The following is a 26,777-nucleotide window of genomic DNA, read 5'->3' as shown; positions in this document are numbered from 1 at the left end:
GGCGTGCGCTTCCTTTATGGTATTTACGGCAGGAGGACAGTTCTCCCCCCCCCACCGTCCCATGCGCAAGGGAGTGCGCTCCGGTTCTGCTACTTACGGTAGGGCAGCGCTGGGCGCGTCCGAGAGCGGCGCGGTAATTGCGGTTATTGTGCATGCGCCCTTCATCCCCAACCTTCTTTGCGCCTCTTTCATGGTATTTACGGTAGGGGACGCGCCCTGCCGTCACTTACGGTAGCGCGGCGCAGGGCGGAGTTCGGAGGCGGCGCGGTTATTACGGTAGGGGGCGGGCGAGGCCGGAGTGTTCGCGCGCATGCGCCCTGCCCCCCCCCCACTTTTGATGCGCTCTCATGGTATTTACGGTAGGGGACGCGCCTTGCCGTTACTTACGGTAGCGCGGTGTGGTAATTACGGTAGGGGGCGGGCGGGGCCGGAGTGTCCGCGCGCATGCGCCCTGCGCCCCCCCACCTTATTGCACCTCTTTCGTGGTATTTACGGTAGGGGACGCGGCCTTCCGTTACTTACGGTAGCGGGCGTGGGAGGCCGGAGTGTCCGCGCGCGTGCGCCCTCCGTCCCTCACCTTCGATGCGCCTCTTTCGTGGTATTTACGGTAGGGGACGCGCCCTGCCGTTACTTACGGTAGCACGGCGCGGTAATTACGGTAGGGGGCGGGCGAGGCCGGAGTGTTCGCGCGCATGCGCCCTCCATCCTGCACCTTCGTTGCGCCTCTTTCGTGGTATTTACGGTAGGGTACGCGCCCTGCCGTTACTTGCGGTAGCGCGGCGCGGTAATTACGGCAGGGGGCGGGCGAGGCCGGGGTGTTCGCGCGCATGCGCCCTTCGTCCCCCACCCCCCCGTTTGCGCCTCTCTCATGGTAGTTACGGTAAGGGACGGGCCCTGCCGTTGCTTACGTTAACCTTCCCGGCGCCGCGCGGTAATTACGGTAGGGGGCGGGCGAGGTTGGAGTGTCCGCGCGCATGCGCCCTTCGCCCACCACCTGTGTTGCGCCTCTTTCGTGGTAATTACGATAGGGGACGCGCCCTGCCGGTACTTACGGTAGCTGGGCGCGGAGCGGTAATTACGGTAGGGGGCGGGCGAGGGTGGAGTGTCCGCGCGCATGCGCCCTTCGTGCAGCACCTCCGTTGCGCCTCTTTCGTGGTAGTTACGGTAGGGGACGCGCTCTTCCGTTACTTACGGTAGCGCGGCGCGGGACGAGTTTCGGGCGCGGTAATTACGGTAGGGGGCAGGTGAGGCCGGAGTGTCCGCGCGCATGCGCCCTTCGTCCCGCACCTTCGATGCGCCTCTTTCATGGTAGTTACGTTAGGGGACGCGCCCTTCCGTTACTTACGGTAGCGGGCGGGCGAGGCCGGAGTGTCCGCGCGCATGCGCCCTTCGCCCCCCACCTGCGTTGCGCCTCTTTCGTGGTATTTACGGTAGGGGACGCGCCCCCCCCCCCCCCCCGTTACTTACGGTAGCGCGGCGCGGTAATTACGGTAGGGGGCGCGCGCGCGCCCCCCCCCAGTGCGCGTGCGCGTTCCCGGCGTGCGGCGTCCAGTTGAGTCCCCGTGCTGAGCGCTGTACTGAACGCCCGGGGAGGGGGAGGGGCGGGCCTTTCGCTTTCACTTTAGACCCCACGTTCCTCGGCGGGGCACCGTGCTGGACGCCTCTTCGGGGCCGAAGACTGTGCTAGACGCCTGCTGAGGTGCGGCGGGGGGGGGGACTGTACTAGGCGCTGGCTGGGGGGGACTGTAGTAGACGCCTGCTCTTGGGGGAGGGCGGTGCGGGGCGCCTCCTGTGGGGGGGGAGGGGACTGTACTGGACCCTTGGTGTGAGTGAGGACTGTACTAGGCGCCTGTTCTAGGGGAGGACTGTACTAGACCCTTGTGTGGGGAGGACTGTATTAGGCGCCTGCTGTGTTGGGGGGACTGTACTAGGCGCCTGCTCTTTGGGGAGGGCTGTGCTGGGCGCCTGCTGTGTGTGTGTCTGTGTGTGTGTGCGCGCGCGCGGACTGTACTAGACCCTTGGTGTGGGGGGGGGAGTGTACTAGGCGCCTGCCGGGTGGGAGAGGACTGGATTGGACCCTTGGTGTGTGGGGAGGACTGTATTAGGCGCCTGCTCTTTGGGGAGGACTGTGCTGGGCGCCTGATGTGTGTGTGGGGGGGCGGGACTGTACTGGGCGCCTGCTGTGTGTGTGTGTGTGCGCGGACTGTACTAGGCGCCTACTGTGTGGTGGAGGACTGTACTAGGCGCCTGCTTGTGTGTGCGCGCGGACTGTACTAGACCCTTGGTGTGCGGGGAGGACTGTATTAGGCGCCTGCTCTTTGGGGAGGGCTGTGCTGGGCGCCTGATGTGTCTGTGTGTGTGTGTGTGTGTGTGTGCGCGCAGACTGTACTAGACCCTTGCTGTGTGGGGAGGACTGTACTAGGCGCCTGCTGTGTGTGTGGGGGGGGCGGGACTGTACTGGGCGCCTGCTGTGTGTGTGTGTGTGCGCGGACTGTACTAGGCGCCTACTGTGTGGTGGAGGACTGTACTAGGCGCCTGCTTGTGTGTGCGCGCGGACTGTACTAGACCCTTGGTGTGTGGGGAGGGCTGTATTAGGCGCCTGCTCTTTGGGGAGGGCTGTGCTGGGCGCCTGATGTGTGTGTGTGTGTGTGTGGACTGTACTAGACCCTTGGTGTGTGGGGAGGACTTTACTAGGCGCCTACTGTGAGGTGGAGGACTGTACTAGGCGCCTGTTGTGTGTGTGTGTGTGTGTTTGCGCGGACTGTATTAGACCCTTGGTGTGTGGGGAGGACTGTACTAGGCGCCTGCTTTGTGGGGAGGACTGTGCTGGGCGCCTGCTGTGTGTGTGTGTGTGTGTGTGTGTGTGTGTGTGTGTGTGTGTGTGCGCGGACTGTACTAGACTCTTGGTGTGTGGGGAGGAGTGTACTAGGCGCCTGCCGGGTGGGAGAGGACTGTACTGGACCCTTGGTGTGAGGGGAGGACTGTAGTAGGCGCCTGCTCTTTGGGGAGGGCTGTGCTGGGCGCCTGATGTGTGTGTGTGTGTGTGTGTGTGGACTGTACTAGACCCTTGGTGTGTGGGGAGGAGTGTACTAGGCGCCTGCCGGGTGGGAGAGGACTGTACTGGACCCTTGGTGTGAGGGGAGGACTGTACTAGGCGCCTGCTCCTTGGGGAGGACTGTGCTGGGCGCCTGATGTGTACTCGACCCTTGCCGTGCTGGGCGTCTGCTATGCAGGGGGGAGGACTGTATTAGGCGCCTGCTGAGGTGCGTGTGTGGTGGTGGGGACTGTGCTAGGCTCCTGCTGTGAGGGGGGGACTGTACTAGGCACCTGTTGTGTGGGGGAGGACTGTACTAGGCACCTGCTGAGGTGGGAGGGGACTGTGCTAGGCTCCTGCTGGGGGAGGAGGACAGTGTTGGGCGTCTGCTGTGTGGGAGGAGGACCGTACTGGGCGCCCGCTTTGGGACTGTACTAGACCCCTGCTGCGTGGAGAGGACCGTGCTGAATGTCGGCCGTGTGGGGAGCGCCGTACTGGACGCCCGCCGTGGGCCGAGCCCCGTACTGGACGCCTTCCTTCCGGGGGCCCGACACCGGAAGCTTCTTGAGCCGGGGGGCACTGGACTGAGCGCCCCGGGAGAGGACGACACAACCGGCCACGGTCCTCTTGGACTGCTGTGCGGCCTGGGGACTGTGCTGGGCGCCCGCTGTGTGTGCGGGGACTGTGCTGGGCACCCGCTGTGTGTGGGGGGACTGTGCTGGGCGCCCACTGTGTGGGGGAGGACTGTACTGAGTGTGTGGGGACTGTGCTGGACGCCTGCTATGCGTGCGGGGGCTGTGCTGGGCACCTGCTGCGTGTGGGGACTGTGCTGGGCACCTGCCATGTGTGCGGGGACTGTGCTGGGCGCCTGCTGTGTGATATGGGGACTGTGCTGGGCGCCTGCTGTGTGTTCTGGGGACTGTGCTGGGCACCTGCTCTTCAAAGAGGACTGTGCTGGACGCCTGCTGCGTGGGGGAGGGCTGTGCTGGACACCTGCTGTGTGGTCCGGGGACTGTATTGGGTTCCTGCTCTTTGAGGAGGACTGTGCTGGACGCCTGCTGTGTGGGGGAGGACGTGCTGGGCAACTGCTGTGTGTGGGGGGACTGTACTGGGCGCCTGCTGTGTGTTTTGGGGACTTTGCTGGGCGCCTGCTGTGTGTTCTGGGGACTGTGCTGGGCACCTGCTCTTCAAAGAGGACTGTGCTGGACGCCTGCTGCGTGGGGGAGGGCTGTGCTGGACACCTGCTGTGTGGTCCGGGGACTGTATTGGGTTCCTGCTCTTTGAGGAGGACTGTGCTGGACGCCTGCTGTGTGGGGGAGGACGTGCTGGGCAACTGCTGTGTGTGGGGGGACTGTACTGGGCGCCTGCTGTGTGTTTTGGGGACTTTGCTGGGCCCCTGCTGTGTGGTCTGGGGACTGTACTGGGTGCCTGCTCTTCGAGGAGGACTGTGCTGGACGCCTGCTGTGCGGGGGAGGACTGTGCTGGATGCCTGCTGTGCAGGGGAGGACTGTGCTGGACGCCTGCTGCGTGGGGGAGGACTGTGCTGGGCACCTGCTGTGTGGTCTGGGGACTGTGCTGGGCGCCTGCTCTTCGAGGAGGACTGTGCTGGACACCTGCTGTGTGGGGGAGGACGTGCTGGGCAACTGCTGTGTGTGGGGGGACTGTACTGGGCGCCTGCTGTGTGTTTTGGGGACTTTGCTGGGCCCCTGCTGTGTGGTCTGGGGACTGTACTGGGTGCCTGCTCTTCGAGGAGGACTGTGCTGGACGCCTGCTGTGCGGGGGAGGACTGTGCTGGATGCCTGCTGTGCAGGGGAGGACTGTGCTGGACGCCTGCTGCGTGGGGGAGGACTGTGCTGGGCACCTGCTGTGTGGGCTGGGGACTGTGCTGGGCGCCTGCTCTTCGAGGAGGACTGTGCTGGACGCCTGCTGGGCGGGGGAGGACTGTGCTGGGCACCTGCTGTGTGTGTGGGGACTGTGCTGGGCACCTGCTGTGTGTGGGGGGACTGTGCTGGACGCCTGCTGTGTGGTCTGGGGACTGTGCTGGGCACCTGCTGTGTGTGGGGGGGACTGTGCTGGGCGCCTGCTGTGTGGTCTGGGGACTGTACTGGGTGCCTGCTCTTCGAGGAGGACTGTGCTGGACGCCTGCTGTGTGGGGGAGGACTGTGCTAAGCGCCTGCTGTGTGTGTGGGGACTGGACTAGGTGCCTGCTCTTGGAGGAGGACTGTGCTGGACGCCTGCCGTGTGGGGGGGGGGGGACTGTACTGGGTGCCTGCTCTTTGAAGAGGACTGTGCCGGGCGCCTGCCGTTGTGTGTGGGGACTGGACTAGGTGCCCGCTGAGGTCGGAGGCGCGGCGGCGCGGCCCGCCGCGCTGGTAGCAGGCGCCCGGCCCGGCGTCCAGCACGGCGCCCCGCGCACGTAGTAGACGCCCTGCCTCCGTCCCGTCCCCCGCAGGTTCCGCCCTCCGGTCGGGCCCAGAGACCCCGCGGAGAGAGAGAGAGAGAGAGAGAGACGGCCGCCCGGAGGGCCGTGGTCGGGTCTCTGCGGCCTCTGGCGTCTCTGCGGCCTCCGACGTCTCTGCGGCCTCCGACGTCTCTGCGGCCTCGTCTCCGCGGCCTCCGACGTCTCTGCGGCCTTCGACGTCTCTGCAACCCCGTCTCTGCGGCCTCCGACGTCTCCGCGGCCTCCGGCGTCTCTGCGGCCTCTGACGTCTCTGCGACCTCGTCTCTGCGACCTCCGACGTCTCCGCGGCCTCCGACGTCTCTGCGGCCTCGTCTCCGCGGCCTCCGACGTCTCTGCGGCCTTCGACGTCTCTGCAACCCCGTCTCTGCGGCCTCCGACGTCTCCGCGGCCTCCGGCGTCTCTGCGGCCTCTGACGTCTCTGCGACCTCGTCTCTGCGGCCTCCGGCGTCTCTGCGGCCTCGTCTCCGCGGCCTCCGGCGTCTCCGGCGTCTCTGCGGCCTCCGGCGTCTCTGCCATGAGCGAATTCTGGCTGTGCTTCAACTGCTGCATCACGGAGCAGCCGCAGCCTGTGAGTGCCGACCCCCGGCTTCTCCTTCCCTCCCTCTTCTTCCTCCCCTTCTCCTCCTTTCCTCCTCCTCCGTCCATCCTTCCCTCCATCTTTCTTCCTCCTCCTCGTCCTCCCCTTCTCCTCCTTTCCTCCTCCTCTATCCATCCTTCCCTCCATCTTTCTTCCTCCTCCTCGTCCTCCCCTTCTCCTCCTTTCCTCCTCCTCTGTCCATCCTTCCCTCCATCTTTCTTCCTCCTCCTCATCCTCCCCTTCTCCTCCTTTCCTCCTCCTCTGTCCATCCTTCCCTCCATCTTTCTTCCTCCTCCTCGTCCTCCCCTTCTCCTCCTTTCCTCCTCCTCTGTCCATCCTTCCCTCCATCTTTCTTCCTCCTCCTCGTCCTCCCCTTCCCCTCCTTTCCTCCTCCTCTATCCATCCTTCCCTCCATCTTTCTTCCTCCTCCTCGTCCTCCCCTCTCCTCCTTTCCTCCTCCTCTGTCCATCCTTCCCTCCATCTTTCTTCCTCCTCCTCGTCCTCCCCTTCTCCTCCTTTCCTCCTCCTCCGTCCATCCTTCCCTCCATCTTTCTTCCTCCTCCTCGTCCTCCCCTTCCCCTCCTTTCCTCCTCCTCTATCCATCCTTCCCTCCATCTTTCTTCCTCCTCCTCGTCCTCCCCTCTCCTCCTTTCCTCCTCCTCCGTCCATCCTTCCCTCCATCTTTCTTCCTCCTCCTCGTCCTCCCCTTCTCCTCCTTTCCTCCTTCTCTGGCCATCTTTCCCTCCATCTTTCTTTATTCCTTCTCCTCCTCCTCCTCCTCCTCCTCCTCCTATCATCCACTTTTCTTCTTCCTCCTCCTCATCTCCTCTTCCTTCCCTTCTCCTCCTTTCCTCTTCCTCTGTCCATCCTTCCCTCCATCTTACCTTCTTCCTTCTCCTCCATCCACTTTTCTCTTTCCTCCTCCTTTCCTCTGTCTCTTCCTTCTCCTTTCCTCTCCCTCCTCCTCTATCCATCCTTCCCTCCATCTTTCTTCCTCCTCGTCGTCCTCCCCTTCTCTTCCTTTCTTCCTCCTCTATCCATCCTTTCCTCCGTCCACCTTTTCTCCTTCCTCCTCCTCGTCTCCTCTTCCTCCCCTTCTCCTCCTTTCCTCCTCCTCCTCTATCCGTTCTTCCCTCCATCTTTCTTCCTCTTCCTCCTTCTCCTCCTCCATCCACTTTTCTCCTTCCTTCCTCCCTCCCTCCCTCCCTCCTCCTTTTCCTTCTCCTTTCCTCCTCCTCCGTCTCTATCCATGCTTCCCTCCATCTTTCTTTCTTCCTCCTCCTCCAACCACCTTTCCTTCCTCCTTGTCTCCCCCTTCTTCTCTCCTCCCTTCTTTTCCTCCTCCCCCTCCCTCCATCCATCCTTTCCTTCCTCCCCCCTCCTCTTCTTCTTCTTCCTCTTCCTCTATTCCTCCTCCTCCTCCATCCATCCATCCTTCCTTCCCTCCACCTTTCCTTCCCCCTCCTCCTCTTCCTTCCCTTTCCACCTCCTGCGCCTCCTCTTCTCTTCCTCGTCTTTTCCTCTCCTCCTCTTTTCCTCTTCTTCATCCATCCATCCATCCTTCCCTCCACCTTTCCTTCCTCTTCTCTTCCTCCTCCTCTCCCTCCACTTCTTCCTTCTCTTCCTCTCCTTATGTTCTTCTTCCTCTTCCTTCTCCTCCACCTCCATCCAGCCTTCCCTCCACATTTCCTCCTCCCTTCTCCTCCCTCTCCTCTTCCTCCATCCATCGCTCCATCCTTCCCTCCACCTTCCCTCCACCTTTCCTCCTCCCTCCTCCTCTTCTCTTCCTTCCCCTCCTCCTCCTCCTCTTCATCCTCCATCCCTCCATCCTTCCCTCCCACCTTTTTCTTCCTCTTTCCTCCCTCCTCCTCCTCCTCTCCTCTTCCCCTCCTCCCCCTCCACTTCCTCTTCCTCCCCTTCTCCTCCTTTCCTCCTCTTCTATCCACCCTTCCCTCCATCTTTCTTCCTCCGCCTCCTCCATCCACTTTTCTCCTTCCTCCTTCCCCCTCCTTTTCATTCTTTCCTCCTCCTCCTTCTCCATCCACCCTTCCCTCCATCTTTCTTCCTTCCTCCTCCTCTTCCCTCTTCTCATTTCCTATTCCCTCCATCCATCCCTTCCTTCCACCTTTCCTTCCTCCTCCCTCCATCCTTCCTCCTCCTCTTTTCCTCCATCCATCCACCTTTCCTTCCTCCTCCTCCTCTTCTCTTCCTTCCCCTTCCTCGTCCTGCTCCTCTTTTTCTCTTCTTCTCCTCCTTTTCTCCTCCTCCTCTTCCTCCCTGTCCTCCTCTTTTCCTCTTCCTCCATCCATCCATCCTTCCCTCCACCTTCCTTTCCTCCTTCCTCCATCCTTCCTCCTCCTCCTCCCCTTCTCTTCCTTCTCCTCCATCCTTCCACCTTTTTCTTCCTCCTCCTCCTCCTCCTCTCCTCCTCTTCCTTCTCCTCCTCTTCTTCCCGCCCCCGCCGGCTCCCTCATCTTTTTCCTGCTTAAAAATAGCCGGAACTTGCCAGGGGTCACCATGGCAACCGCGGCCTCCCCCCCCCCCCCCCCACGCACACACCCGGTGTCTATTTATGTCACGCGCCTGCACGCGTGTCTGCCTGTGTCTCTGCGTGTGTGCACGTTCTTCGCTCAGTCCACAGCCTGGCACATAATAAGCGCCTCCCAAATAACCACGGTCGCTATCATTAGCCCAGTGGTGGGAGCGTAGGAGGTGCTTAGCAAATACCATTATTACCGTTATCATTAGTAAGCCAGGAACATAGTAAGTGCTCAGCACGGACCATTGTTATTATTATTACTCTGCCTGGCACCTAGTAAGCACCTAATAAATACCTTGATCGTTCATTCGGTCGTATTTATTGAGCGCTTCCCGTGTGCAGAGCACTGTACTGAGCGCTTGGGAAGTACAAGTCGGCAACAGATAATGACGATTATCATCATTATTATCATTAATACTATTAGAGAAGCAGCGTGGCTCGGTGGAAAGAGCCCGGGCTTTGGAGTCCGAGGTCCTGGGTTCGAATCCCGGCCCCGCCGCTTGGCAGCTGGGTGACTTTGGGCGAGTCGCTTCACCTCTCTGGGCCTCAGTTCCCTCGTCTGTAAAATGGGGGTGAAGACTGTGTCCCCCCCCGTAGGACAACCTGATCACCTTATAACCTCCCCAGCGCTTAGAACAGTGCTTGGCACATAGTAAGCGCTTAACAAATGCTATTATTATTATTATTATTATTATTATTATGTGTTAAGGGCTTACTAGGTGCCAGGGACTGTACTGAGCGATGGGAGTTTTTGTTAATGGTACTTGCTAAGCGCTTTCTAGGTGCCAGGGACTGTTCCAGCGCTTCGAACAGTGCTTTGCACATAGTAAGCGCTTAACAAATGCCGTCATTATTATTATTGTTGTTGTTATTATTAGTATTGAGCGCTTCCTGTGTACAGAGCACTGGACTAAGCGCTTGGGAAGTACAAGTCGGCGAGAGAGAGAGAATGATGATTATTACAACGGTACTGGGAACGTGATAATTATCTGCCAAATACCATTATTATTATTATTTATCGTTACCATTGTCATTATTCAGCCAGGAACGTAGTAAGGGCTTAGCAAATTCCATTATTATTATTATTATTATTACGTTATTATTATTACTATCATCCTTATGATCATTCCAGGGCTTAACAAATTCCCTTATTGTTATTATTACCATCTTCATCCTTATGATCATTTCAGGGCTTAACAAATTCCATTATTCATTCATTCATTCATTCAGTTGTATTTATTGAGCGCTTACTGTGTGCAGAGCACTGTACTAAATGCTTGGGAAGGACAAGTTGGCAACATAACTTTTACTATTATTATTGTCACTATCATCATCCTTATGATCATTCCAGGGCTTACCAAGTTCCATTATTATTATTATTATTATCATTGTTATTATTACTGTCATCATCCTTATGATCAGTCCAGGGCTTAACAAATTCCATTATTATTATCATCATCCTTATGATCATTCCAGGGCTTAACAAATTCCATTATTATTACTATATCATTACTATTATTACTATCATCATCCTTATGATCATTCCAGGGCTTAGCAAATTCCATTATTATTACTATATCATGGTTATTATTACTATCATCATCCTTATGATCATTCCAGGGCTTAAATAACTCCATTATCATTACTATATCATTGTTATTATTACTGTCATCATCCTTATGATCATTCCAGGGCTTAGCAAATTCCATTATTATTACTATATCAAGATTATTATTACTACCATCATCCTTATGATCATTCCAGGGCTTAGCAAATTCCATTGTTATTAATATATCATGATTATTATTACTATCATCATCCTTATGATCATTCCAGGGCTTAGCGAATTCCATCATTATTACCATCATCATCCTTACGATCGTTATTACTATATCATGATTATTATTACTATCATCATCCTTATGACCATTCCAGGGCTTAGCAAATTCCATTATCATTACTCTATCATTATTATTATTACTATCATCATCCTTATGATCATTCCAGGGCTTAGCAAATTCCATTATTATTACTATATTATAATTATTATTACTATCATCATCCTTACGATCACTCCAGGGCTTAGCAAATTCCATTATTACTACTATATCAAGATTGTTATTACTATCATCATCCTTATAATCATTCCAGGGCTTAGCAGATTCCATTATTATTACTATATCATGATTATTATTACTATCATCATCCTTATGACCATTCCAGGGCTTAACAGATTCCATTATTATTACCATATCATTATTATTATTACTATCATCCTTATGATCATTCCAGGGCTTAACAAATTCCATTATCATTATTATATTATTATAATTACTATCATCATCTTTATGATCATTCCAGGGCTTAGCAGATTCCATTATTATTACTATATCATGATTATTATTACTATCATCGTCCTTATGATCATCGCAGGGCTTAAATAACTCTATTATTATTACTATATCATGATTATTATTACTATCATCATCCTTATGACCATTCCAGGGCTTAGCAGATTCCATTATTATTACTATATCATGATTATTATTATTATCGTCATCCTTATGACCATTCCAGGGCTTAGCGGATTCCATTGTTATTACTATATCATGATTATTATTACTATCGTCATCCTTATGACCATTCCAGGGCTTACCAAATTCCGTTATTTTTACTATATCATGATTATTATTACTATCATCATCTTTATGATCACTCCAGGACTTAGCAAATTCCATTATTATTACTATCATCATCCTTATGACCATTCCAGGGCTTAGCTAATTCCATTATTATTACTATATCATGATTATTATTACTATCGTCATCCTTATGATCATCCCAGGGCTTAACAGATTCCATTATTATTACTATCATCATCCTTATGATCATTCCAGGGCTTTGCAAATTCCGTTATTATTACTATCATCATCCTTATGATCATTCCAGGGCTTAACAAATTCCATTATTATTACAGTATCATTATTATTATTACTATCATCATCGTTATGATCATCCCAGGGCTTAAATGACTCCATTATTATTACTATATCATGATTATTATTACTGTCATCATCCTTATGATCATTCCAGGGCTTAGCAAATTCCATTATTATTACTATATCATTATTTTTATTACTATCGTCATCCTTATGATCAATCCAGGGCTTAGCTAATTCCATTATTATTACAATATCATGATTATTATTACTATCATCATCCTTATGACCATTCCAGGGCTTAGCAAATTCCATTATCATTGCTATGTCATTATTATTATTGCTATCATCGTCCTTATGATCATTCCAGGGCTTAACAAATTCCATTATCATTACTATCATCATCCTTATGATCATTCCAGGGCTTAGCAGATTCCATTATTATTACTATATCATTATTATTATTACTATCGTCATCCTTGTGATCATTCCAGGGCTTAGCAAATTCCATTATTATTACTATATCATGATTATTATTACTATCATCATCCTTATGACCATTCCAGGGCTTAACAAATTCCATTATTATTACTATCATCATCCCTATGACCATTCCAGGGCTTAGCAAATTCCATTATTATTACTATATCATGATTATTATTACTATCATCATCCTTATGATCATTCCAGGGCTTAACAGATTCCATTATTATTACTATCATCATCCTTATGATCATTCCAGGGCTTAGCAAATTCCGTTATTATTACTATCATCATCCTTATGATCATTCCAGGGCTTAACAAATTCCATTATTATTACAGTATCATTATTATTATTACTATCATCATCGTTATGACCATCCCAGGGCTTAAATAACTCCATTATTATTACTATATCATGATTATTATTACTGTCATCATCCTTATGATCATTCCAGGGCTTAGCAAATTCCATTATTATTACTATATCATTATTTTTATTACTATCGTCATCCTTATGATCACTCCAGGGCTTAGCTAATTCCATTATTATTACAATATCATGATTATTATTGCTATCATCATCCTTATGACCATTCCAGGGCTTAGCAAATTCCATTATCATTGCTATGTCATTATTATTATTACTATCATCGTCCTTATGATCATTCCAGGGCTTAACAAATTCCATTATCATTACTATCATCATCCTTATGATCATTCCAGGGCTTAGCAGATTCCATTATTATTACTATATCATGATTATTATTACTATCGTCATCCTTGTGATCATTCCAGGGCTTAGCAAATTCCATTATTATTACTATATCATGATTATTATTACTATCATCATCCTTATGACCATTCCAGGGCTTAGCTAATTCCATTATCATTACTATCATCATCCTTATGATCATTCCAGGGCTTAGCAAATTCCATTATTATTACTATATCATGATTATTATTACTAGCATCATCCTTATCATCATTCCAGGGCTTAGCAAATTCCATCATTATTACTATCATCATCCCTACGATCATTCCAGGGCTTAGCTAATTCCATTATTATTACTAGATCATGATTATTATTACTATCATCATCCTTATGATCATTCCAGGGCTTAAATAACTCCATTATCATTACTATCATCATCCTTATGATCACTCCAGGGCTTAGCAAATTCCATTATTATTACTATATCATGATTATTATTACTATCATCATCCTTATGACCATTCCAGGGCTTAGCTAATTCCATTATTATTACTGTCATCATCCTTATGACCATTCCAGGGCTTAGCAGATTCCGTTATTATTACTATATCATGATTATTATTACTATCATCATCCTTATGATCATTCCAGGGCTTAGCAGATTCCATTATTATTACTATATCATGCTTATTATTACTATCATCATCCTTATGACCATTCCAGGGCTTAGCAGATTCCATTATTATTACTATATCATGATTATTATTACTATCATCATCCTTATGATCATCCCAGGGCTTAGCTAATTCCATTATTATTACAATATCATGATTTTTATTACTATCATCATCCTTATGATCATTCCAGGGCTTAACAAATTCCATTATCAATACTATCATCATCCTTATGATCATTCCAGGGCTTAGCTAATTCCATTATCATTAATATATTATGATTACTATTACTATCATCATCCTTATGATCATTCCAGGGCTTAGCTAATTCCATTATTATTACCATATCATGATTATTATTACTATCATCATCCTTATGATCATTCCAGGGCTTAACAAATTCCATTATCAATACTGTCATCATCCTTATGATCATTCCAGGGCTTAGCTAATTCCATTATTATTACCATATCATGATTATTATTACTATCACCATCCTTATGATCATTCCAGGGCTTAACAAATTCCATTATTATTACTATCATCATCCTTATGATCATTCCAGGGCTTAGCTAATTCCAGTATTATTACTATATCATGATTATTATTACTATCATCATCCTTATGATCATTCCAGGGCTTAGCAGATTCCATCATTATTACTATGTCATGATTATTATTACTATCATCATCCTTATGATCATTCCAGGGCTTAGCAGATTCCATTATTATTACTATATCACGATTTATTATTACTATCATCATCCTTATGATCACTCCAGGGCTTAGCAGATTCCATTATTATTACTGTATCATGATTATTATTACTATCATCATCCTTCTGACCATTCCAAGGCTTAGCTAATTCCATTTATCATGATTATTATTACTGTCATCAGCCTTATGATCATTCCAGGGCTTAACAAATTCCATTATCATCACTATCATCATCCTTATGATCATTCCAGGGCTTAGCAAATTCCATTATTATTACTATATCATGATTATTATTACTATCATCATCCTTATGATCATTCCAGGGCTTAGCAAATTCCATCATTATTACCATCATCATCCTTAACGATCATTATTACTATGTCATGGTTATTATTACTATCATCATCCTTATGACCATTCCAGGGCTTAGCAAATTCCATTTTTATTACTATATCATGATTATTATTACTATCACCATCCTTATGATCATTCCAGGGCTTAGCAAATTCCATTATTATTACTATATCATGATTATTATTACTATCATCATCCTTACGATCACTCCAGGGCTTAGCAAATTCCATTATCATTACTATCATCATCCTTATGATCACTCCAGGGCTTAGCAAATTCCATTATCATTACTATATCATGATTATTATTACTGTCATTATCCTTATGATCATTCCAGGGCTTAGCAAATTCCGTCATTATTACCATCATCATCCTTACGATCATTATTACTATATCATGATTATTATTACTATCATCATCCTTATGACCATTCCAGGGCTTAGCAGATTCCGTTATTATTACTATATCATGATTATTATTACTATCATCATCCTTATGATCATCCCAGGGCTCAAACAACTCCATTATTATTACTATATCATGATTCTTATTACTATCATCATCCTTATGACCATTCCAGGGCTTAGCAAATTCCATTATCATTACTCTATCATTATTATTATTACTAGCATCATCCTTATGATCATTCCAGGGCTTAGCAGATTCCGTTATTATTACTATATCGTGAATATTATTACTATCACCATCCTTATGATCATTCCAGGGCTTAACAAATTCCATCATTATTATTATTATTATCATCATCCTTATGATCATTCCAGGGCTTAACAAATTCCATTATTATTATCATATCACGATTATTATTACTATCATCATCCTTACGATCATTCCAGGGCTTAACAAATTCCATTATCATTATTATCATCATCCTTATGGTCATTCCAGGACTTAACAAGTTCCATCATTATTATTATTATTATTATTATTATTATTACTATTATTACTGTCGTCATCCTTATGATCATTCCAGGGCCAGGAACGTAGTAAGCGCTTAGCAGGTAGTATTATTATTATTAATCGATTATTGCTGTTATCAGGGGGGTCCGGGGTTGGGTGTGGGGGGGGCGGGGGGAGGGGTGCGTGTCCCGACCTCTGACCCCCGACCCCCGCCCCGTGACCTCCGACCTCCGACCCCCAGAAACGCCGCCGCCGCCTCGACCGGACGATGATCGGGGAGCCCACCAACTTCGTCCACACGGCCCACGTCGGCTCGGGGGACCTGTTCGGCGGCGGGAGCTCGGTGAGCGCCCCCCGGGGAAACTGAGGCAGGGGGACTACCAGAGGCCCACAGGCGGAGATCTCCCGCCCCGCCGCCTCCCCGGGGAGGGGTCGTGGCTCGCTCTGTTGCCGACCTGGACTTCCCAAGCGCTTAGTACAGCGCTCTGCACACAGGAAGCGCTCAATAAATACGATTGATTGAATGAATGAATGAAGGATGGATGGATGGATGGATGGTCTCCCCCTTCTAGGCTGCGAGCCCGCTGTCGGGTAGGGACGGTCTCTAGATGTTGCCGACTTGGACTTCCCAAGCGCTTAGTACAGTGCCCCTGCACACAGGAAGCGCTCAATAAATAGGAATGAATGAATGAATACGATTGAATGAATGAAGGATGGACGGACGGATGGATGGTCTCCCCCTTCTAGCCTGTGAGCCCGCTGTCGGGTAGGGACCGTCTCTAGATGTTGCCCACTTGGACTTCCCAAGCGCTTAGTACAGTGCCCCTGCACACAGGAAGCGCTCAATAAATAGGAATGAATGAATGAATACGATTGAATGAATGAAGGATGGACGGACGGATGGATGGTCTCCCCCTTCTAGCCTGTGAGCCCGCTGTCGGGTAGGGACCGTCTCTAGATGTTGCCCACTTGGACTTCCCAAGCGCTTAGTACAGTGCTCGGCACGCAGGAAGCGCTCAATAAATACGAAGGAATGAATGAATAAATACGACTGAATGAATGAAGGATGGATGGATGGTCTCCCCCTTCTAGCCTGTGAGCCCGCTGTCGGGTAGGGACCGTCTCTAGATGTTGCCCACTTGGACTTCCCAAGCGCTTAGTACAGTGCTCGGCACGCAGGAAGCGCTCAATAAATACAAAGGAATGAATGAATAAATACGATTGAATGAATGGAGGATGGATGGATGGATGGATGGATGGATGGATGGTCTCCCCCTTCTAGACTGTGAACCTGTTGTCGGGTAGGGGCCGTCTCTAGATGTTGCCCACTTGGACTTCCCAAGCGCTTAGTACAGTGCTCCGCACACAGGAAGCGCTCAATAAATACGATTGATTGAATGAATGAATGACGGATGGATGGATGGATGGATGGATGGATGGATGGATGGAGTCTCCCCCTTCTAGACTGTGAACCTGTTGTCGGGTAGGGGCCGTCTCTAGATGTTGCCCACTTGGACTTCCCAAGCGCTTAGTACAGTGCTCCGCACACAGGAAGCACTCAATAAATATGATTGATTGAATGAATGAATGACGGATGGATGGATGGATGGATGGATGGATGGATGGATGGATGGATGGTCTCCCCCTTCTAGACTGTGAGCCCGCTGTCGGGTAGGGACCGTCTCTCTATGTTGCCGACTTGGACTTCCCAAGCGCTTAGTACAGTGCCCCTGCACACAGGAAGCGCTCAATAAATAGGAATGAATGAATGAATACGATTGAATGAATGAAGGATGGACGGACGGATGGATGGTCTCCCCCTTCTAGACTGTGAGCCCGCTGTCGGGTAGGGACCGTCTCTCTGTGTTGCCAACTTGGACTTCCCAAGCGCTTAGTCCAGTGCTCTGCACACAGTAAGCGCTCAATAAATACGAATGAATGAATAAATACAATTGAATGAATGAAGGATGGATAGTCTCCCCCTTCTAGCCTGTGAGCCCGCTGTCAGGTTGGGACCGTCTCTAGATGTTGCCCACTTGGACGTCCCAAGCGCTTAGTACACTGCTCTGCACACAGGCAGCGCTCAATAAATAGGAATGAATGAATGAATGAATACGATTGAATGAATGAATGAATGAACGCGATTGAATGAATGAAGGACGGACGGATGAAGTCCACCTCCCCTTTCCCCCGCAGCGGGAGCGCTCAGTACAGCCGCACCCCCGGTTTGACCGCCGCGCTTCCCTCCCCGTTCCCAGGTGAATTCCATCCAGATCCAGATGAAGTCCAAAGGCGGATACGGAGGAGGAAGAGGAGGAGGAGGAGGAGGAGGCGGCGGCGGCGGCGGCGGGGGTCCGCTCCTGGTGGAGGCCCAGGCCAGCTGAGCCCCCCTCGCCCACCCCCCGGGGGCCTGTGAGTAGCTACCGATCGATCGATCGATCGATCAATCAATCAATCAATCAAAGGGGAGGGGAAACAGTTGCAACCTGGGGGGCGTCTCCTGCATAGCCGTGCGGCGGCGGGCCCGAATTCGGGGCTTGGGAGTCCGAGGTCCCGGGTTCCGATCCCGCCCCCGCCACGTTCCTTCTCGGGCGGGTCACCGCGCCGCTCCGTGCCTCGGTTTTCCCGTCTGTGAAATGGGAGTTGAGAGCGTGAGCCCCCCCCCCCCACCGTGGGACAACCTTTCATTCATTCATTAAATCGTATTTATTGAGCGCTTCCTGCGTGCAGAGCAATGGACTGAGCAACATCTAGAGACGGTCCCCATTCATTCATTCATTCATTCATTCAATCGTCGTATTTATTGAGCGCTTCCTGCGTGCAGAGCACTGGACTGAGCAACATCTAGAGACGGTCCCCATTCATTCATTCATTCATTCAATCATCGTATTTATTGAGCAACATCTAGAGACGGTTCCCATTCATTCATTCATTCAATTCATTCATTCAATCGTCGTATTTATTGAGCGCTTCCTGTGTGCAGAGCACTGGACTGAGCAACATCTAGAGACGGTCCCCATTCATTCATTCATTCAATCATCGTATTTATTGAGCGCTTCCTGCGTGCAGAGCACTGGGCTGAGCAACATCTAGAGACGGTCCCCATTCATTCATTCATTCATTCATTCAATCAATCATCGTATTTATTGAGCGCTTCCTTCGTGCAGAGCACTGGACTGAGCAACATCTAGGGACGGTCCCCATTCATTCATTCATTCAATCGTCATATTTATTAAGCGCTTCCTGCGTGCAGAGCACTGGACTGAGCAACATCTAGAGACGGTCCCCATTCATTCATTCATTCATTCAATCATCGTATTTATTGAGCGCTTCCTGCGTGCGGAGCACTGGACTGAGCAACATCTAGAGACGGTCCTCATTCATTCATTCATTCATTCATTCAATCGTATTTATTGAGCGCTTCCTGTGTGCAGAGCACTGGACTGAGCAACATCTAGAAACGGTCCCCATTCATTCATTCATTCATTCAGTGATCGTATTTATTGAGCAACATCTAGAGACGGTTCCCATTCATTCATTCATTCAATTCATTCATTCAATCATCGTATTCATTGAGCGCTTCCTGCGTGCAGAGCACTGGACTGAGCAACATCTAGAGACGGTCCCCATTCATTCATTCATTCATTCATTCAATCATCGTATTGATTGAGCAGCATCTAGAGACGGTCCCCATTCATTCATTCATTCATTCATTCAATGATCGTATTTATTGAGCGCTTCCTGCGCGCAGAGCACTGGGCTGAGCAACATCTAGAGACGGTCCCTATTCATTCATTCATTCATTCAATGATCGTATTTATTGAGCAACATCTAGAGACGGTCCCCATTCATTCATTCATTCATTCAGTTCATTCATTCAATCATCGTATTTATTGAGCGCTTCCTGCGTGCAGAGCACTGGACTGAGCAACATCTAGAGACGGTCCCCATTCATTCATTCATTCAATCATCATATTTATTGAGCGCTTCCTGTGTGCAGAGCACTGGACTGAGCAACATCTAGAGATGGTCCCCATTCATTCATTCAGTCATTCAATCATCGTATTTATTGAGCAACATCTAGAGACGGTCCCCATTCATTCATTCAATTCATTCATTCAGTCATCGTATTTATTGAGCGCTTCCTGTGTGCAGAGCACTGGACTGAGCAACATCTAGAGACGGTCCCCGTTCATTCATTCATTCATTCAATCATCGTATTTATTGAGCAACATCTAGAGACGGTCCCCATTCATTCATTCATTCAGTTCATTCATTCAATCATCGTATTTATTGAGCGCTTCCTGCGTGCAGAGCACTGGACTGAGCAACATCTAGAGATGGTCCCCATTCATTCATTCAATCATCATATTTATTGAACGCTTCCTGTGTGCAGAGCACTGGACTGAGCAACATCTAGAGATGGTCCCCATTCATTCATTCAGTCATTCAATCATCGTATTTATTGAGCAACATCTAGAGACGGTCCCCATTCATTCATTCAATTCATTCATTCAGTCATCGTATTTATTGAGCGCTTCCTGTGTGCAGAGCACTGGACCGAGCAACATCTAGAGACGGTCCCCATTCATTCATTCATTCAATCATCGTATTTATTGAGCGCTTCCTGCGTGCAGAGCACTGGGCTGAGCAACATCTAGAGACGGTCCCTATTCATTCATTCATTCATTCAATGATCGTATTTATTGAGCAACATCTAGAGACGGTCCCCGTTCATTCATTCATTCATTCAATCATCGTATTTATTGAGCGCTTCCTGCGTGCAGAGCACTGGACTGAGCAACATCTAGAGACGGTCCCCATTCATTCATTCATTCATTCATTCAATCGTCGTATTTATTGAGCGCTTCCTGCGTGCAGAGCACTGGACCGAGCAACATCTAGAGATGGTCCCCATTCATTCATTCATTCAATCATCATATTTATTGAGCGCTTCCTGTGTGCAGAGCACTGGACTGAGCAACATCTAGAGATGGTCCCCATTCATTCATTCAGTCATTCAATCATCGTATTTATTGAGCAACATCTAGAGACGGTCCCCATTCATTCATTCACTTCATTCATTCAGTCATCGTATTTATTGAGCGCTTCCTATGTGCAGAGCACTGGACCGAGCAACATCTAGAGACGGTCCCCATTCATTCATTCATTCAATGATCGTATTTATTGAGCGCTTCCTGCGCGCAGAGCACTGGACTGAGCAACATCTAGAGACGGTCCCCATTCATTCATTCAGTCATTCAATCATCGTATTTATTGAGCAACATCTAGAGACGGTTCCCATTCATTCATTCATTCAATTCATTCATTCAATCATCGTATTTATTGAGTGCTTCCTGTGTGCAGAGCACTGGACTGAGCAGCATCTAGAGATGGTCCCTATTCATTCATTCATTCATTCAATGATCGTATTTATTGAGCAACGTCTAGAGACGGTCCCCATTCATTCATTCATTCAGTTCATTCATTCAATAATCGTATTTATTGAGCGCTTCCTGCATGCAGAGCACTGGACCGAGCAACATCTAGAGATGGTCCCCATTCATTCATTCAATCATCATATTTATTGAACGCTTCCTGTGTGCAGAGCACTGGACTGAGCAACATCTAGAGATGGTCCCCATTCATTCATTCAGTCATTCAATCATCGTATTTATTGAGCAACATCTAGAGATGGTTCCCATTCATTCATTCAATTCATTCATTCAGTCATCGTATTTATTGAGCGCTTCCTGTGTGCAGAGCACTGGACTGAGCAACATCTAGAGACGGTCCCCGTTCATTCATTCATTCATTCAATCATCGTATTTATTGAGCAACATCTAGAGACAGTCCCCATTCATTCATTCATTCATTCAATCATCGTATTTATTGAGCGCTTCCTGCGTGCAGAGCACTGGACTGAGCAACATCTAGAGACGGTCCCCATTCATTCATTCAGTCATTCAATCATCGTATTTATTGAGCAACATCTAGAGACGGTTCCCATTCATTCATTCATTCAATTCATTCATTCAATCATCGTATTCATTGAGCGCTTCCTGCGTGCAGAGCACTGGACCGAGCAACATCTAGAGACGGTCCCCATTCATTCATTCAATCATCATATTTATTGAGCGCTTCCTGTGTGCAGAGCACTGGACTGAGCAACATCTAGAGATGGTCCCCATTCATTCATTCAGTCATTCAATCATCGTATTTATTGAGCAACATCTAGAGACAGTCCCCATTCATTCATTCAATTCATTCATTCAGTCATCGTATTTATTGAGCGCTTCCTGCGTGCAGAGCACTGGACTGAGCAACATCTAGAGACGGTCCCCGTTCATTCATTCATTCATTCAATCATCGTATTTATTGAGCAACATCTAGAGACGGTCCCCGTTCATTCATTCATTCAATCATCGTATTTATTGAGCGCTTCCTGCGTGCAGAGCACTGGACTGAGCAACATCTAGAGACGGTCCCCATTCATTCATTCATTCATTCAATGATCGTATTTATTGAGCAACGTCTAGAGACGGTCCCCATTCATTCATTCATTCAGTTCATTCATTGAATAATCGTATTTATTGAGCGCTTCCTGCGTGCAGAGCACTGGACTGAGCAACATCTAGAGACGGTCCCCGTTCATTCATTCATTCATTCAATCGTCGTATTTATTGAGCGCTTCCTGCGTGCAGAGCACTGGACCGAGCAACATCTAGGGACGGTCCCCATTCATTCATTCAATCATTCAGTCGTATTTATTGAGCGCTTCCTGTGTGCAGAGTGGGCACACAGTGAGCGCTTAACAAATACCATCATTAGTATCACTATTATGGTGCCTCCCTCGGCGCTTAGAACAGCGCTTGGCACATAGTAAGCGCTTAACAAATACCATTATTATCATTATCATTATTATTATTACTATTATTATTATTATTATTTTGGTGCCTCCCCCAGCGCTTAGAACAGCGCTGGGCACATAGTGAGCGCTTAACAAATGCCATCATTAGTATTATTATTATGGTGCCTCCCCCAGCGCTTAGAACAGCGCTGGGCACATAGTAAGCGCCTAACAAATACCATCATTAGTATTATTATTATTATGGTGCCTCCCCCAGCGCTTACAACAGCGCTGGGCACATAGTAAGCACTTAACAAATACCATCATTATTATTATTATTATTATTATTATTATTATTATTATTTTGGTGCCTCCCCCAGTGCTTAGAACAGCGCTGGGCACATAGTAAGCGCCTAACAAATCCCATCATTAGTATTATTATTATTATGGTGCCTCCCCCAGCCCCTAGAACAGCGCTGGGCACATAGTAAGCGCTTAACAAACACCATCATTAGTATTACTATTATGGTGCCTCCCCCAGCGCTCAGAACACCACTGGGCACATAGTAAGCGCTTAACAAATACCATCATTAGTATTATTATTATTATTATGGTGCCTCCCCGAGCGCTTAGAACAGCGCTGGGCACATAGTAAGCGCCTAACAAATACCATCATTAGTATTATTATTATTATTATTATTATGGTGCCTCCCCCAGTGCTCAGAACAGTGCTCCGCACATAGTAAGCGCTTAACAAATACCATCATTAGTATTATTATTACGGTGCCTCCCCCAGTGCTGGGCACATAGTAGGCGCCTAACAAATATCATCATTAGTATTATTATTATTATGGTGCCTCCCCCAGCGCCTAGAACAGCGCTGGGCACATAGTAAGCGCCTAACAAATACCATCATTATTGTTATTATTACAATGCCTCCCCCAGCGCTGGGCACATAGTAAGCGCCTAACAAATACCATCATTAGTATTATTATTATTATGGTGCCTCCCCCAGCGCCTAGAACAGCGCTGGGCACATAGTAAGCGCCTAACAAATACCATCATTAGTATTATTATTACAGTGCCTCCCTCGGTGCTGGGCACATAGTAAGCGCCTAACAAATACCATCATTAGTATTATTATTATTATGGTGCCTCCCCTGGCGCTCAGAACAGCGCTGGGCACATAGTAAGCGCTTATCAAATACTATCATTAGTATTATTGTTATTACGGTGCCTCCCCCAGCGCTGGGCACATAGTAAGCGCTTAACAAATCCCATCATTAGTATTATTATTATTACGGTGCCTCCCCCAGTGCTCAGAACACCACTGGGCACATAGTAAGCGCTTAACAAATACCATCATTATTATTATTATTCCGGTGCCTCCCCCAGCGCTGGGCACATAGTAGGCGCCTAACAAATACCATCATTAGTATTATTATTATTATGGTGCCTCCCCCAGTGCTCAGAACAGCGCTGGGCACATAGTGAGCGCTTATCAAATACCATCATTAGTATTATTATTATTACGGTGCCTCCCCCAGCGCTGGGCACATAGTAAGCGCCTAACAAATCCCATCATTAGTATTATTATTATTACGGTGCCTCCCCCGGCACTCAGAACACCACTGGGTACATAGTAAGCGCTTAACAAATACCATCATTAGTATTATTATTATTATCATTATTATTATTATTATTATTACGGTGCCTCCCCCAGCGCTGGGCACATAGTAAGCGCCTAACAAATCCCATCATTAGTATTATTATTATTATGGTGCCTCCCCCGGCACTCAGAACACCGCTGGGCACATAGTAAGCGCTTAACAAACACCATCATTAGTATTATTATTCCGGTGCCTCCCCCAGCGCTGGGCACATAGTAAGCGCCTAACAAATGCCATCATTAGTATTATTATTATTATGGTGCCTCCCCCAGTGCTCAGAACAGCGCTGGGCACATAGTGAGCGCTTATCAAATACCATCATTAGTATTATTGTTATTACGGTGCCTCCCCCAGCGCTGGGCACATAGTAAGCGCCTAACAAATCCCATCATTAGTATTATTATTATTACGGTGCCTCCCCCGGCACTCAGAACACCACTGGGTACATAGTAAGCGCTTAACAAATACCATCATTAGTATTATTATTATTATCATTATTATTATTATTATTATTATTATGGTGCCTTCCCCAGTGCTTAGAACAGCGCTGGGCACATAGTAAGCGCCTAACAAATCCCATCATTAGTATTATTATTATTATGGTGCCTCCCCCGGCGCCTAGTACAGCGCTGGGCACATAGTGAGCGCTTATCAAATCCCATCATTAGTATTATTATTATTACGGTGCCTCCCCCAGCGCTGGGCACATAGTGAGCGCTTATCAAATCCCATCATTAGTATTATTATTATTACGGTGCCTCCCCCAGCGCTGGGCACATAGTAAGCGCCTAACAAATCCCATCATTAGTATTATTATTATTATTACGGTGCCTCCCCCAGCGCCTAGAACAGCGCTGGGCACATAGTGAGCGCTTAACAAATACCATCATTAGTATTATTATTATTATCATTATTATTATTATTATTATGGTACCTCCCCCAGCGCTTAGAACAGCGCTGGGCACATAGTAAGCGCCTAACAAATACCATCATTAGTATTATTTTTATTATTACGGTGCCTCCCCCAGTGCTCAGAACAGCGCTGGGCACATAGTAAGCGCCTAACAAATCCCATCATTAGTATTATTATTATTATTACGGTGCCTCCCCCAGCGCCGGGCACGTAGTAAGCGCCTAACAGTCATCCTCATCATCGCTGCATCATTGTCATCCTCATCGCCGCAGCGCGGCTCAGTGGAAAAGAGCCCGGGCTTTGGAGCCCGAGGTCCTGGGTTCAAATCCCGGCTCCGCCACTTGTCAGCTGCGTGACTTGGGGCGAGCCACTTCACTTCTCCGGGCCTCAGTTCTCCCATCTGTAAAATGGGGGTGACGGCCGTGAGCCCCACGGTGGGACGACCTCATCACCTTGTATCCTCCCCGGCGCTTAGAACAGTGCTTGGCACATAGTGAGCGCTTAACAAATACCGACATTATTATTATTATTATTATTATATGTTGCCAATTTGTCCTTCCCAAGCGCTCAGTCCAGTGCTCTGCACATAGTAAGCGCTCAATAAATACGATCGATGATGATGATGATGATGATGATGATGACGGTGCCTCCCCCAGCGCTGGGCACGTAGTAAGCGCCCAACAGTTAACCCCATCATCGTCGTTGTCGTTCCGGGGACAATTTGTCCTTCCCAAGCGCTCAGTCCAGTGCTCTGCACATAGTAAGCGCTCAATAAATACGATCGATGATGATGATGATGATGATGATGATGATGACGGTGCCTCCCCCAGCGCTGGGCACGTAGTAAGCGCCCAACAGTTACCCCCATCATCGTCGTTGTCGTTCCGGGGACAATTTGTCCTTCCCAAGCGCTCAGTCCAGTGCTCTGCACGTAGTAAGCGCTCAATAAATGCGATCGATGATGATGATGATGATGATGACGATGATGACGGTGCCTCCCCCAGCGCTGGGCACGTAGTAAGCGCCCAACAGTTAACCCCATCATCGTCGTTATCGTTCCGGGGACAATTTGTCCTTCCCAAGCGCTCAGTCCAGTGCTCTGCACATAGTAAGCGCTCAATAAATGCGATCGATGATGATGATGATGATGATGATGATGGCGGTGCCTCCCCCAGCGCTGGGCACGTAGTAAGCGCCCAACAGTTGCCCCCATCATCGTCGTTATCGTTCCGGGGACAATTTGTCCTTCCCAAGCGCTCAGTCCAGTGCTCTGCACATAGTAAGCGCTCAATAAATGCGATCGATGATGATGATGATGATGATGATGATGATGATGATGATGACGGTGCCTCCCCCAGCGCTGGGCACGTAGTAAGCGCCCAACAGTTAACCCCTTCATCGTCGTTGTCGTTCTGGGGACAATTTGTCCTTCCCAAGCGTTCAGTCCAGTGCTCTGCACATAGTAAGCGCTCAATAAATACGATCGATGATGATGATGATGATGATGACGGTGCCTCCCCCAGCGCTGGGCACGTAGTAAGCGCCCAACAGTTAACCCCTTCATCGTCGTTATCGTTCCGGGTGCAGGCGTTGGCATGTCGGATCACACGCGGCGGGGGGGTGGGGGGGTCCTGCGGGCCTGTTGCACGCGTGACCTTGGCGTGTGCATCCGTGTGGAAGTGCACGCCTCAGTGGGAATTTTGGGGGGATTTTTCCGCCCCGTCTCCCCTTGGTTTTCCAGGTCGTCGGAATTTTCTGTCGCCGTCGTCGTCCACCTGGTGTCCGGCCCGCCGCCGCCGCCGCCGCCTTATTTCGTTCCCCCCCCGCCTGGGGTCGGCGGGCGGCCCGGCGGAGGTGGGGGGGGGGGTCGATTGGCGTCTCCCCCATCCCCGGGTCCGGGTGGGATGGGGGAGACGGGAGCGGGGGGGGTCCCGGG

At 48.9% G+C, this 26,777-nt stretch overlaps 1 protein-coding gene across 1 annotated transcript; it reads left to right on the top strand.

Annotated features, from left to right (window-relative positions):
• Positions 1–5,771: 5,771 nt before the first annotated feature.
• CDC42SE2 (CDC42 small effector 2) lies at positions 5,772–26,686 on the top strand. Its single transcript, XM_038742566.1, has 5 exons — positions 5,772–5,816; positions 5,976–6,063; positions 15,650–15,751; positions 17,667–17,820; positions 26,583–26,686. The coding sequence occupies exons 2-4, from the start codon at positions 6,010–6,012 to the stop codon at positions 17,790–17,792; spliced, it is 282 nt and encodes a 93-aa protein (XP_038598494.1). The 5' UTR covers positions 5,772–5,816; positions 5,976–6,009; the 3' UTR covers positions 17,793–17,820; positions 26,583–26,686.
• Positions 26,687–26,777: the final 91 nt, after the last annotated feature.

The sequence above is a fragment of the Tachyglossus aculeatus genome, unplaced genomic scaffold (assembly GCF_015852505.1).
Source record: "Tachyglossus aculeatus isolate mTacAcu1 unplaced genomic scaffold, mTacAcu1.pri scaffold_131_arrow_ctg1, whole genome shotgun sequence".
Taxonomy (NCBI): Eukaryota; Metazoa; Chordata; class Mammalia; order Monotremata; family Tachyglossidae; genus Tachyglossus; species Tachyglossus aculeatus.
Note: the sequence above shows the minus strand (reverse complement) of the source record. Positions and strands in the feature narration are given on the sequence as shown.

Bases quoted from the DNA above. Each gene is read 5' to 3' on its own strand.
- CDC42SE2 (XM_038742566.1), top strand. From the start codon at position 6,010: ATGAGCGAATTCTGGCTGTGCTTCAACTGCTGCATCACGGAGCAGCCG. The intron at 6,064-15,649 runs GTGAGTGCCGAC...TCCGACCCCCAG, and splicing joins TCACGGAGCAGCCGCAGCCT to AAACGCCGCCGCCGCCTCGA. The intron at 15,752-17,666 runs GTGAGCGCCCCC...CCCCGTTCCCAG, and splicing joins TGTTCGGCGGCGGGAGCTCG to GTGAATTCCATCCAGATCCA.